Source organism: Zalophus californianus, chromosome 7 (assembly GCF_009762305.2).
Source record: "Zalophus californianus isolate mZalCal1 chromosome 7, mZalCal1.pri.v2, whole genome shotgun sequence".
In the NCBI taxonomy this organism is placed as follows: Eukaryota; Metazoa; Chordata; class Mammalia; order Carnivora; family Otariidae; genus Zalophus; species Zalophus californianus.
In genome coordinates, this window is record NC_045601.1 from 122,441,975 (window position 1) to 122,457,090 (window position 15,116).

At 40.1% G+C, this 15,116-nt stretch overlaps 1 protein-coding gene across 1 annotated transcript in view; it reads right to left on the minus strand.

Moving 5' to 3' along the window:
* The window catches only part of MYLK4 (myosin light chain kinase family member 4), a 77,957-nt gene that overhangs the window by 20,343 nt on the left and 42,498 nt on the right, over window positions 1-15,116 (minus strand). Inside the window, exons 2-3 of the mRNA XM_027600943.2 lie at window positions 4,833-4,911; window positions 1,294-1,399 (exon numbers count right to left, since the gene is read on the minus strand). Coding sequence (XP_027456744.1) covers window positions 1,294-1,399; window positions 4,833-4,911 — 185 coding nt within the window. The remainder of the gene's footprint in view (window positions 1-1,293; window positions 1,400-4,832; window positions 4,912-15,116) is intronic.

Genomic DNA, 15,116 nt, shown 5'->3' on the forward strand with positions numbered 1-15,116 from the left:
AAAATGCCCTGGGGTTGCCTGGGTGGCTCAGTGGGTGAGCGTCCCACTCTCGATTTCGGCTCCGTTCACGATCTCAGGGTCCTGAGATGGAGCCCCGCATCAGGTTCCCTGCTCAGCAGGGAGTCTGCTTCTCCCTCTCCCTCTGCCCCTCCCCCTGCTTGTGCTCTCTTTCTCTAAAGTAAATAAATCTTTTAAAAAAATGAAAAGAAAAAAGAAAATGCCCTGGGAATTGTCTCAAAGTGTCTTCTGCAAATAACTATTCTCCTTCCGAGAAACAGTTGCTGGCTTGCCACTGAAGTCCCTGACGACCCAAATGAGCTACTACGTGCAGTAATACTAAAGACTCCCAGGGCACCTATTCATGTTTCAGGGTTTTCATTTTTCAGGTTTTCATTTCATGCCCTTTCTCACAGTCTCAAAGGGAGCTCTCTATAATCAGCAGGCTGAGGAGGAAAGCATGCAGGGGGTTCCCCGAGGTGCAGGCAAAAGAAATATGGGGCAGGAAGAGGAAGAAGGGACTTCACAAATAGCGACCACACCCCCAATGACCAAATGCAGAAACATGCACTATAGTTGCTATGCATATTTTCCATGTGTTGGTAAGTAGCTTTTGTGTATAGCAGTATAAATGTTCTGCTTCCTTTTGCTATTTCACATAGATATGCTGACAGTAGTAAACTTTATAATTTAGACTTTAAATCACAAGATATCAAAGGGGGATTGTGTCTGTCATAGAAAAGGAAGGAATATCCCCCAGTAATAAACTCGGTCCCTGATGGGCTGTACTCTTCCTTCTTCAGGGAGAGAGTGTGCATTTAGACGTCCTTCAAAAAAATTCTTCAGGGACGGAAGCAATCACTCAAAATGGATAATAGTAATTAATACAGTAACAACATAAATGGAAAACCAACAACAATGATAAAAAAAGATTTAACACATGCCACAAGAAATACTCGGTGTTGTTCACTCATTCCTACATTTTGTGTCTCCATTTTCAAGTTTTGGACAGCTTCTAAACCTTCTGATGACTCACTGGGGCTTCTCCCACTTTCAGACATTACAACATGGGAAGCAAAGCCGATAATAAACGTGGACTTCAGTCACTGTCACCACATCAACCTTTCTGACATCAGTAGCGATTTTCAGAAATGCTTAAAATCTCTTAAAATGTTTGTTTATGATGTTTCTGGTTCTCGGGTCAAGACTGGCAAACATTTATGCAATCCTCAGGATCTGCCTCTTTGAAAATGCTCTTCTTTTGTGGAAAGCATGTTAAAATTGAGCATTACTTACCCTCCTAAAATTTCCGTTCTGCTCACGGTATAAAAGCTGTTGATGGCTGTTTGTTTGGCTGTCACGATACGGTGATTAAACGGGGCAGGAGGAGCCGAGACATCATCTAGATGGTGAGAGGAAGCAGTCAGACCTCTTTCTGGCACCAGACTGGGCCTCAGAATAAAACAAAATGGGCCATCTATTTTATTCCTAGTGATCCAGAGAATATATGTTTCTATCTCGTATTATGGTCTGTAATTCATGAAGATGACACCTGACATCTTTCAGAAAGAATGTCAGGACCATGTAACTGTGGTTTATACCATATTCAGGACAACTTTTAGAAATGTCACAATAGTTGAAAATCTCCAACCCCCAAACAGTCCATACAGATAATTCTCCCAAGCCCGAAACGATTTAAGTTCTAAGATAAGAAAGTGTTTGATCCATTAAAAAAAAAAAAAAAAAAAAAAAAAAGCACCACTGGTAAGGTCCATTATTTTAATTAAAGCAAAGAAAGATGAAGAGTTACTTCATGTCATTGAAATGTTTGCTATTATTCTATATTACTTTGCAAAATATTTTAGCCTTTATTTAAGACACTTTTAAGGCAGAAAGATGAATTTTTCCTGGCTGGAAATAAAACAACCAGTAAAACTGGCTAAGGACATATTCTACAGCTCTCAAATTTCTCCCACTTCCCACCCTCCGGTCTAAGTGTTTTAACTCTAGTCCACCTCATGATTGGTTCTAAAACCCAAACTCAGTAATATTCTTCCAGCATTCTTTTTATTTTTCCATGGTTTGCTTTCCATGAGCCTATTCATTTCCCCATTTATTCCATATTTAAGCATCTATTGCATGCAGCTTCTTACATGCATACAAGGATACAAGGGGAGGTGAGTAGATAATAACTTTGCTTTCAGAACTTTAAATGTATTCAACATGTAATTCTGGAGCACTTATCTTGTGCTAGGCACTCTGCCAAATGTTAATATTTTTAGATAATAGAAGTCTCCGGGAATCTGATTTGATATAGACATTCATCTCTCACACCATAAATATGTTGAAAACGAAAGAAGTCATGAAAGAATTCTCTTGGTGGCATTCATCTCTTCAGACCAAAAAAAAAAAAAAAAAAAAGTGATTGAATTACATACACAAATGGCATCAGTATGGCATTCTGTCTCCTTCAGGCTGTTAGGCTAAGTGAAATTTAGTCGGAAATGCTTGCTGGAAAAGGTTAAGAAGCTTTAAAAGGCTGAAACAAAAACCATTTCCTACCCAATGGGGCCACCAGATCTTGCTGTCTGGAGGTCTTAGTTCCAGCAGACGCCAAGGGTTTGCCTTGTAAGCCCCCCTGGGCTTGTCTGGTTTCCTGTGTTCTAAATGTGTGTTCTTCACCTGGACTCGCTACATCTATTCTGCTCTTTTTGCTGTCCTCTTTGGTGAAGCACTCCTCCGTCACCCTCCGCTTGCTGCTGCCAGTGTGTTCTGCTTGCTCAGCATTCTGGAAAGTGGGCACTAGCGCTGGGTTTTCCAGGATTCGGGTTGTGGAAATGGCTTTTACATTGCTGAGACACCTGGAAAAAAAAATCCACCTGCAGGTCTCAACATTTCAAGGAGATAACTTTGAGATGATCAAAAGTCTTAGCACTAACGCTTCCTGAACATGGTGCTTCGGTGAAGCTTCATGATGGAGTTGGCTGTTTCAGCATTTGGGATGAAATGGAGCAGTATGCTTCCCCATCAAATGAAGCAGCACAAGAACAGGTGTAGATAACAGGATCCCAGGGACTCTCCCTGATGACCTCATTGTGACCGCAAGTTATTCCACTGACCCTTTACAAAAGCAGTCATCTTATGATACCTAGCTAATTTGATCTTCAGTTTTTCACTTCCTTTTCTTATAGAAGAGAGAGATTACTAAATTAAAGTATACTAAAGGAAGCAATCATCTCTCTGAATATTAACAGCGGGGAGAGTAAACCTTTATCGGTCAAAGACTTGAACTAATTTCAGTTTTTTAACAGCTCCTTACCTTACTAAGCAGATCTTTGCAATGATGGACTTTCTTAATAAACATTAGCCTTTATGTTTAATTCTTTAAAAATTAGACTTCTCCATGATTGGGTTTCAAATACATTATTAATAAATGAAATAAAAATTATATCTTAATTCCGTAAAAAACACACAGATATTTGGATACTCTGTTCCAGATAGAGTCTGTGGCCCATCACAACACAGAGTAATTGATTGTGGTTGGCTACATCATTACCTGAATTTATATGTGAAACTTTGCGGTTGAGGAAGAGTCCTTCAATAATCTACTTCTTACTCAATCCTCATAATACCTTAGGAAAATAGCCAATTTATCATGCATAATTTAAGAATTTGTTTCTTAACTTAGAGATAAATCTGATCTCATTATTCAGTTCTTGATCTTAGGAAGCATGTGCTTTATTTTGCTAAAAACAAGAACTTCATACTTAATCTTTTAAAATTACTGATTGATAATAATCATTATCTTTATCAGTTGACAGAAGAAAACAGTAAAAATGCCTGAAAATGTCACAGGCAAGAAGAAAAAGTAATGGCAAGAGAACAGGGCCAAGAAAAACCCACACCAGCTGGGAAACTGGTTTCTAAACCGTTGCTTTAAAAACTCACTTCACTTCTCCTTTTGGTATGGCCTTAAATCGCAATGGCTCATAGGTCTACCAAAAACATCAATTGTAGGCGTGCAAGGCTTTAAAGCCTACCTTTCACAGAATGGATCACCATTTGTCTTATCAACACACTGCTTTTTATTTGAACACTTGTCCAACACTGTTTCATTTGCAATTGCTGGTCCTCCTTTTGTCTCAAGTTCACTTTCACTAGTATCTTCTTTAGAACGAAGCCCATTTTTCTCTCCTTCGAACACTGGACATTCATTTTTATCCGCAGTGGCTTGCTTATCATCTCCAGAACTATTACTTTCTTGTCTGTTCAGTCTCTGTGTACTCAAAATGTCTCTTGTGTGTATATTTTCTCTTGGCTCTATGGAAGTTCTTAGAGCAAAATCTTCTACTTCGTCTTGTGGTCTTTCTGTATGAAATGTGGCAAAACTTCTCTGAACTAGAGAGGCATTGGTCTTCTCAGAATTTTTCTCATTGAGTTTATTAACCTTTTTTTTCTCAGAAGAGGGCGGGTTCTTCTGGGAAGATCTCTCTAAAAGCCACAAAATATTTTAATGGAGGACGCATGTGATCAGTATAATTTCGGCTTCACATAATGGCATTTCTATTCAGGTTTCTCTTTATCAGAAGATACAAGATTTTGAAAAGCAAAGTAGACGTGAACATGACCAACTGACTGACATTTGGGTTCCCAAAGAGTTTCTAGTTTGTAACTAGTAGGACCCAAAGCCAATCAAATAAAGATATTCAAACAGCACTTCTCCCAACACAGCGCTTTATGAACATGTAACTCCTTCTGAATAAGAACAATGGCAACAGGACTTTTACATCACAGCTTTCTTTATGCATAAATATCTAGTCTTCTAAAGATGCTACCTGTGAGGGCCGGTGTCCTTTTGCCTTTGACAGGCACTGTTTCCTTCAGACCAGGGTGTGACCATGACTTCTCCTCAGCCTGTGGATACACAATTGAATAACTGAAGTTACTTATTAATTACATCAGGGTTTCTCAACCTCAGGACTACTGACGCATGGGGTGGATAATTCTTTGTTGTGGAAAATGTCATGAGCATTCTAGAATTTTTGCAACATCTTTGTCCTCTACCCACAAGAAGACGATGATAGCTTCCCTCCCAGTTGTAACATCCAAAATGTCTCCAGAAATTGTTAAGTGTCCCCCAGGGGGCAAAATCATCCCAGATTGAAAACTACTGTATTACATGATTCAAAAATGAAAAAAAAAAAAACCACTAAAATTAATAGCAAGTGAGAGGGCAGGACAGTCTGAATTAATGAAACTGTATAGACTACAACATTTGAAAACAAATGAACTCACTACTCTAAAGGAAATTCTGTTAAACTCTGGCATTATTTGTAAAAGAAGGCCCATCTTCATGAATAGATTAAAAGATATTGATAATGTATATGTCACCTCTGACCTCTGTTCATATTGTCTTGATATGGTTCACATATTAATCAGATGAAAATGAGAGGATCTATATGAATAGGTTTTGTAAACCAGAAAGCAGGAGACTAAAGTAAGCTTTTCTGAATGAGTTTTCACATGGCTTAAAGCAGATGACCATTTTCCTAGGCAGATAAACATCCTTCTCACAATTTGGCTTCTCTGAATTTGCTTAGCCAACTTTTCTTAAATACCACATAAAAAGTAAACATTAGCCCAATCCACCCAAGTTATCACAAATTCTGAAGTTGTGCATTATAAATTAATGAAATTGTATGGATGTCCAAAGAGTCAGTTTCTTTCCTTTGGAAAGAGAGCGGAATTTGCCTTAGGGTGATTTGCAAGCATGAAACGCCACATAAGTGCAGCTCAGGGGCATCAAGACAGAATGCTAATGTACTTTTAAATAATCCAAGGGGCAGTCTCATAGGTTCAGAGCATTTCCATTTTTCAGATAGAGACATTGAAACACAAAGGTATGTTTAGTAAATCTGTGGAAAACCAAAATTAGACATCATAGCCTCAGAGTTTGTAAATTCCTCTTCTAGGTGAAAGAGCAATACAAATGTTCTTCAACTTCCTCAGGCAAATTCAGCTGCTCTCTCCTCTGCCCACAGCATGTGCACCCACCCCAGCATCACTGACAACACTCTTAAACGTTTTTTCCTGTTAATTTCCCACTAGCCTTGGGCAGAAAGACTGATTCATCTTTGAATCTCTGGCACTTAGCCCAGTGACTAGGATATAGTGATGATGGTGGTGATGAATGTGATGATGATGGTGGTGGTGGTGATGGTAATGGTGATGATGATGGTGGTGGTGATGATGACGATGATGATGAGGGTGATGGTGGTGGTGGTGGTGGTGATGATGATGAGGGTGATGGTGGTGGTGGTGGTGGTGATGATGATGAGGGTGATGGTGGTGGTGGGGATGATGTCAATGATGATGATGGCTAATATACACTAAGCACTGTCTACATACCAGGCACATTTCTAAGCATGTTATTAACTCAGTTGATCCTCATAGCAACCTTTGGGATAGATACTGTTAGCCACACTTTATAATGAAATCAGGTAATTTCCAAGCATTATACAGTTGAGAAATGGTTGAGCCAGGATTCTTAGTTAGCTGTCTCCTTCATTCTGTGCTCTTAACTACTACATCGTACTGTCACTTAGAGAAAAAATAGAAGATTACAGGCAAGGTATGTTGTTAGTATTTATTGAATATCTATGGCACAGTCAGTACCACGGGAGATAAGAAAGAAGATTAAGAGAGAAGGGTATAAAATGGAAACGCATTAGTAGAGTGAAGAAATAAATATTTACCAAACAACTAGAATTAACATGGAAGAAAGGCAAGAGAGAGAGAATTTAAGTCCAATTTTGAAAATAAGTCAAATTAGCCAGATAAGATAGTTTAACACATTGTGTTTAAGATATTGTATAATTTTGTCTTTCAGTGTTTCTCTTTTGAAATGAAAACTCCTGGTGGACAGACAGTGTGCTTCTGGATTTATTCTGGATAACGTATACATTGGTGGACTTGATAATGAAAACTGTTACGTTTTAATCAATTTCAGTTCATCAAAATAGGTAAAATTGAGAATTTGGTGGTAAGACTCCATAGAGTGCCAAATTGATGAGCATTTGCCTCTAAGGTCATCCAGGTGTTGGTGGCAAAGGTCCAGGAGTTGTGCTAACATTCTTTGGGTAGAGCAGCTGGAGTTGACCAACAGGAGAAGCTGCTGATTCTGAGGAATATAAGAAACCAGCTTCCAAATGAGGCTGGTTTTTTTCTTTGTCAATTATATATCACATATGTTTTACCACTTAAATAGTGTAAGGAGGTCTTTATTCATTGCCACAGGCTATTGTATTTTCATTTCTCTATGTAATACTGACATCTAGAGGAACTTTGAACTGAGTTTCCAAAAAACAGAAGCTGTATCTCTCCTTTCCTGTTTCTGGACAGCAACTTCAGTATGAAGAGCTTTTACTTTGTGTTTCCATGTTATCTGTAGAAGTTCCTAAAATAATAAGCACAAGTCTGTAGATATATCTTGTCCAAAACTGAACATATTTTCTACCTATGAGAGAGGACATGACCGGACTGTTAAGCATGATGTTCCTATAAGGATTACTATCACCCTCTGTTAATAGATACAAATCATGTCAGAGACTATGTTCCTTTGCTAAATTCACACTGATGACCGAGTTGAACATGAGGGTTTCATTTCATTCAAATTCATTCATTATTCCTTCACTTAATAAATACTTCTGTATTTGCCTATGGATTCCTTCTGTGACCAATTACTCATTGCTTTTATAATAATCCATCGATGCATTTAGAATGACATACAGAAGAAAGGAGACCCAAATGCCCAAGTATTTAAAACAAGTTCTGTTCTCTCTACTCTGTACAGTTTTCTAGACTGGTGTCCCAAGTGGGGAGTATGTGCCCTGAGTGTATCTAAAGTAGTCTTCAGGTTGTGTAAAGGAAATGTTAGAACTCATTTCTATCTGTTTTCCATTCTTTTAAAATTTATATTTTATATATGTTTAAAACATGTATGAATAAAATTGGACAGATATATAATTTATAAGTATCTGTAATATACTAAATTTATTTATAAAAATACATTTTTTATAAAAAATATTTATAAAAATATTTATTTATAAAAAATGTATTGTTTATCAATGTGCATAATTTCTGAATAAACATATTGGGATTTACTTAAATGCATTTTACTGATCGCAGTGCAAAATCAAAATAATTTGGAGACCGTTCCTCCAAATAACACCATTTCTTACATTCTGATTTTCTGAATTATGTGCTTTGGAGAAGAAACATTCTAATCAGCAGGTTCAAGGACAAGCACATAATTTGAACAATCAGCTCATGTCTTGCAAACTGCTTTTAAGAGGTCAAGATTCATTGCTTAATGACTATTTTGACAATTTAGACCATTTGTATGTACTTTATGCTCTGGTCTCCATGCAGTTTCACTGACTGCCATAGAAACAAGAGCTGAGCAGAAAGGCAACATCCATCCAGAAGCGTGTGCCCACCTACCTGGTGCGGAGCTCACTCCCACCGCGAACCACAAGCCTGTCCCAGTACTACACTACAACTCTACTTCTCCTCAACATGGTAGAGCAACCAAAAGGCAAATTAGTTCCATTGAACGACTTTGCCTCATCCCTCTTCATTTCCATGCAATAAAAAATCAACTTTAAAAACCCATCCTAAAGTGCATTTAAACTTTTAAAGAACAGAAAGGCAAAATAGCTACTGCTTCCTCTGGGCGCCCACAACGCAGTGATCGTCTTCTGGGTATTGTATGGTCACCTGACATGCCTGTCCCCACACCGGGATAAGGACCCTTCTCTTCACCTATGGTTCCCCAGCACCACATGCTCAATATGCTCGGTGAACCCCTGTGCAGTAAAGAAAAGAAGTGCCTGCAGGACTGGTGCCCTCATTCTGACAATAGTCCTTTTCATTTTTTAGAATACATATATATATAAATATAATTTATTTATTTTTACTTTTTTTATGTTCAATTAGCCAGCATATAGTAAGTACATCATTAGTTTTTGATGTGGTGTTCAACGATTCATTAGTTGCGTATAACACCCAGTGCACATCACCACAAGCACCCTCCTTAATACTCTTCACCCAGTTACCCCACCCCTCCACCCCCTCCCTGCTGTAGCCCTCAGTTTGGTTCCCAACATCCAGAGTTTCTCATGGTTTGTCTCCCTCTCTTATTTCTTCCCATTCATTTTTCCCTCCCTTCCCCCGTGGCCCTCTGCATTATTCCTCTTTGTTCCACATATGAGTGAAACCGTACGATAATTGACAATATTCTTTAATCAGGCTGTGTCACTGAAAAGCCCGACTCCCCCAGCACCATCCGAAATGCATCCCTGTCGCTGATGCTCATATCCTTTGCATCACTTAACTGATGGTGAGTGATATCTACAGCCCTGCATTCGGGGATTATGGTTGCTACAGAAAACTGTTTTCTTACCATCACGATGGAACATGACTATACTAACTGCATCCCCTGAGCTGAGGGCTTGTCATATCACTGCTGCGGAGACACCAAGAGGAACACTGTTTGGCAAGTTTAACCTAATGCCTAGAAATACAAAAACAAAATGATAACAATTTATAATGATCTTGTTAAACTTTGATTGGGCTCATCAGGAGGGAGAGAGAAAAAAACAGAGCCTAAAAGAAATACAAAAAGAGAAATTTTCAGAATATCCCAACTACATTTCCTTGCTTGAGTGTAGAAGATAATTTGAGAAATCATTTGTAAAGTAAATCTATTTCTTTTCATCTTCAGGGCACACTCAAATTCTTGCTTTAAATAAGAAGACTCCCGAAAGTCCCCGGCTGATAAAAAGAATGTTCACAAAGCATAACCTGTTTCATGGTCCACGGGGACTGCCAAGGATTAAGGCAGGACAGGATCTGACTGACCGAATCCAGGAAGGGAGAGTGTTCACCGTGGCCTCAGGACTCAGTAAGCAGACCCTCCCGTGCTGCTGAGAAGAACGTCAAGGATAATCAAACAGTCACCTGAGAAAATAACCCTGCCAGGAGACTTAAAGCCTTTTGATGCATCCTTTGTTACATGGACAGTGCTTCATTCAGAAAGCAAGTGAGAATTCCTCAAGGATATATATATATATATATATATATATATATATATATTAAAAAGGCCTGAAATTAAAGGCTGGTCCAAGAAAGTCTAATTGGACCATCTGTCAAGTAAAGATACATGATAATTTTACTTTTATTCGATTTTAAGATGTATTGAGCAGAACTATTTTAAAAAAAAAAAGAGTGTGCTATCACATTTAACTGTCTCTTCTAGCAGGAAAAGACTAAATAAGGAACAGCACTGGTCAAATGCACTATATCAGGTTATTCCTTATTGACTACAGACTTTTCTTATTTTATCTTATTTTACTTTCTTACAGACTTTTCTTACTTTATTTTTTTTTATTTTTTTTTAAAGATTTTTATTTATTCATTTGCGGGAGAGACAGAGAGAGAAGAAGCAGGGGGACAGGCAGAGGGAGAGGGAGAAGCAGACTCCCTGCTTAACAAGGAGCCCGATGCGGGACTCGATCCCAGGACCCTGGGATCATGACCTGAGCCGAAGGCAGACGCTTAACCATCTGAGCCACCCAGGCGCCCAGACTTTTCTTACTTTAAATACACTTTCAGGTTTTCTTATTCTAATAACCTCCTTGCTATGGCCAGGCCCACGCAGGCCATGTGTTTAGTTCTGAGGTAGTGGATGAAGACCAACGGGTCAGGGGATGGCAGACCCCTAATATCTGCCCCGCCAGCCCAAGGGCCAGGCCAGGCTGTGGATGAGAGCTACAGGTCATTAAAAACATTGGCTCGCTTCCATTCTTCTATCCAGGCTGCCTTTGTTGATTTTAGAAGAAGCAGTTAGGACAAGTTAAGAATCTTCACCTAAATATTTAGTCACATCTGGCACTTTGATCATATAGATTGTGTTTTTTCCGCATCTTATGTCCAACGGATAAGCTTCCCCCAGACATCTTCTATGGATTCATATTTTTGTATTTCCTTCTCATCATCACCTCTCTGTCCTCCCCACACAGAAAACGCTGAGCCCTCTGACGAGTAACTACTCATTTTTCCCACTCAAACTACCCCTGTGACTTTGGTTGGCCACACATGCTATCCCCCACCTTCCAGGCCCACCCTCCTTTGTTCTAACAAGGTCAAAACCAGGGGTGGGGGGCAGGATGTTTGAAAATATTTGATGCATGGGTTCCACCCCTAAAGGGGGGGGTCTGCACACTATTGTTTTTTCTAATATCCTCCCCTCCCCCCACCCCACAACCATACACACACACACACACACACACACACCAATAACTCCAAGGTACTGCAAGGGTTGGGAGCCACTGTCTGTCTGCTCAGCTCCCCTCACTCTGGGTTGTTTTGTTGTTGTGTGTTTTTTTTCCTTGAGTCCTTCTTACCACCCAGGCTGCTGTGCCACAGTTTTGAATGATAGTAATAACACTGAAGGTGTGGTGTTTCTCCTAATGCCCAGTTCCTCTCACCCACCAGCAAGGGTCTTTGATCCTCTCCAGGATGGATTATCCAGCACACCCCTGCCTCTTCCTTGCCGGCCACCCAGGGACACGTGTGTGCAAATGAGCCTCAGGTAGACTTCCCCGGAGACCACAAAACCTCCCCTCCAAAAATGATCTCAGGGGCATCAATAAAAAAGCCAGCATTTCCAATCACACCTGAAATCCTCTGCCTTGCTTCCTGGTCAAAGCTTAGTTAACTGAAAGTGATTCAGTTCCTCCACCAAAATGGAGGTGAGCAGAAGAGGGGAAGACTCAGGTTGAGTGAAGAAACACCACTTCATAGGGTGTAGAATTATTTATAGCCCTTTACACAAAAGCATATCTGAAAACCATAAATGGTGGCATGCTCTGCCTTCTTGGGATTCTGCCACCAGAAAAGCAAGCACCTGAGCACTTCAAAAACTGTGCAGCAAGATTACTAAGAAAGTACAACAGTGTGTATGTATGTGAGAGAGAGAGACAGAGACAGAGAGAGGAGAGAATAACCAATTTCAAAGGCAGGTACAAATGGGATTATAGCTCCTTGATGTTCATTTGGTTAAACTGAGTCTTACTTAGTAAGATTCTTCTGTTATACTACACAAGACCCAAACTTGGAATGTTTTCACATGAAGTATACAGTGTTTTTTCATCACCTAATAAAACTCTTCTGTTTCTTCCTGCCGCAGACAGTTTTACAAGCATTCATTTCACAGAGTGTTCTCAGTGTGCTTTTTAATTTTTTATTTTCAGTTCACTTTTATCACTCCATCTCCCGTCTCCTGCTCTGAGAAGCAGTCCGCGTTGTGTCCCAGCCTCTTCCCACAGGCTGGCTCGTGGAAGTGGAGTCTGTTTTTCCTCAGTGTTTCCTCAGGTGAGGTGAGGTGTGGTCCCACGGAGCATCAGGGAGAGTCAGAGATCTGAACTTACAATCCCTGAGCAAAATATCTAACCTCCTCATGCTTGGCCTTTCCGTATCTTGCCCTGCACAGCAAACTTTGCAAGCACACTACAAAGTAGCTTTAAAAAGCTATCTCTGAAAATCATTGAGAAGCTGCAAAGCTCTTAAAAAGTCTCTGAGTTTGGAATATGTAATCCAAACTCAGTAAGTAGAAATAATCAGTCATGACGATCCCCAAACCTTTCATCTTCTAGTCCCTTCTACTCAGAGTAGGTCCGTGGACAACAGCAACCCAAGAGCTTGTTGGAAGTGGAGACTGTCAGCCCCTCCCTCTGCTTATCCAATTGGAATCTGCGCTTTAACCATTCCCCAGGTGATTTCCATGCACATTACAATGTGGGAAGCATTGACCCAGATAATATCCATAATGACTTGGTGCGAAGAAATATTTCACAAAATATCTGTCATGGCTGCTTGTATTTATTTGAATCTGGCCTCCATCCACAAAGAGCCATTGTCACACTTGGTTAAGCTTAGAGGGAGGACTGTGGAGAAAGCTGGAAGGAGCCAACAAATGCTCCACTGGTCTGGATGTCGGCTGCCCTCGAGGGCAGTGGCCGGGGGAAGTCCAGAACTGTGTGGAAGATCAGTGAGCTTTGAAGAATGTCCAGAATTTTGACACTGACCCAAGGAGTCCTAGCAAGGACTCAGAAGGGTACGCAAGACCTGATGTCATGTACCTAGAATTTTCCACTAATCTCTGGGGTCTCTACCAAACAGGTCTCAGAGAAAAGCAACATTAAGGTGTAAAATTTCTGCTATGCGCTGAATGTTTGTGTGCCGCCAAAATTCATATACTGAAGCCCTAACCCCCAATATTAGAAGGTGGGGCCTTGAAGTGATAATTAGGTATAGATGATGTCATGAGGGTAGAGTCTCTATGGTGAAATTAGCGTCTTTAGGTATAAGACCTGAGACCAGGGCCTTCCTCTATCTCTCTGTCACGGGAGGATACAGAGATAATGCAACTGTCTGCAAGACAAGAAAAGCGTTCTCATCAGAACCAGACCAAGCTGGCACCCTGATCTCAGCCTTCCAGCCTCCAGAATTGTGAGAAAGGAATTGCTGTGTAAGCCACCCAGTCTATGGTATTTTGTTAAAACAACCTGAAGTAAGACAGGTACAGGGAAACTGTGCCAATGGTAAACTCTAGAGAATCAGGAATATATTCTGATCAGTTCCAAAATGCAAATAAAGTTAGGATTATTAATTTAAGTGCTATAACTTGGTTGCTGTAAAGGTGATTATCAACCCCTTAAAAGGAACAAAAGTAATTTTATTTAGCCCAGTTCTTATGAAACAAAAATTTTGAAGTACACAGACAGTACATAAACTCTGATACCATTTAGTTGTCTGTGCTTTCACTCCTAAGATGTACTTAAAGTCTCAATTTATGGAGAACATTCGGAATACCTTACTGAACTCTTCGTGTTCTTATCTCATTTTTTTGTTTTATTAGGTAAATACAGGAAAATATGCAGTTGGTACCCTGGTATTGTACCAGTTATTAAAATAGGGAAGTACTTCTATTCTGGTTGGTAAATAGCGGATGTCCTGAGACCTCCCACCCAGCTCCTGACCTAATCACCTTCCGAACCCTCATAAGACCCAATAACTTGAGGGTCAATATCTGGCATGGCTGGGACCTCTAGGTCCCCATCCAGTGCAGTCTGTTCGGAAAGGTAAGTGACTGTGGACTCCCGCCTATGATATTCAGTTCTGCATCAGCGAACATGAGTATTAGTGCACCTGGCCACAAGAGTAGGCTCATGGCCGTGCGATCTTTAATATTGGAATAAAAGCTTTTAATAGTATCTGTGCTGTTCCTGAAAGTTAATTATTAGTAGGAATTGGAAAGTGTGCCTTGACACTCAAGGAGAAAGCAGTGACTGATGAGTAAAGAGGAGGTAGGAGAGTTTCTATCAGCAATACCTTTGCCCACCTTAGACCTTGGAACAGTGGTCCAAAGTTTATAAATCTCCTGCCCCAGAGATTCTTAATCAGTAGGTCTGGGCTGGAGCTCAAGAACATTTTTCATAAGCTTTGGAAGTGGTTCTGTTTTAAGTGCTCCAGGGATCATACTTCCAGATAATGTATGAAATTCTTATTCATTATTTAAGACCCTACCTCAAGAAGTTTCCTTTTGTTAATTCTTCCTTGAAACACTCTAGTCCCACATCGTTCTACCAAAAGAGGAGTCAGTCTTTCTTCCACCTTTATTGACAATACATCCATCGTGTACTTATCATACTATGTTGGCATTATTTGTTTGCATGCCTGGCTCTGCCTGGACATCTTGGTATCTCTAGCATCTCACTCGGTATATGGCAGATAACACTGATTGATTAGAAAGTAGCAGTGGGGGCTGATGCTGGGCAATATTTACTGAGATGAGCATCTCAACCAACTGTATAAAATTTCCAGAAGAGGTGCTATAGCATGCCCTTTATTATATCCTCCCCAGTATCAGGCTTTGCTGTCTCGCCCTTAGGCTCCTGTGGCACCTAGAAGTTCCCACTTTCATGTAGAGAAATTTGTTGGCCTGAACCTCTAGGAGAAAGCTCGTAGCCTTCTCAGACCTTTGCAAGAATTTAAAG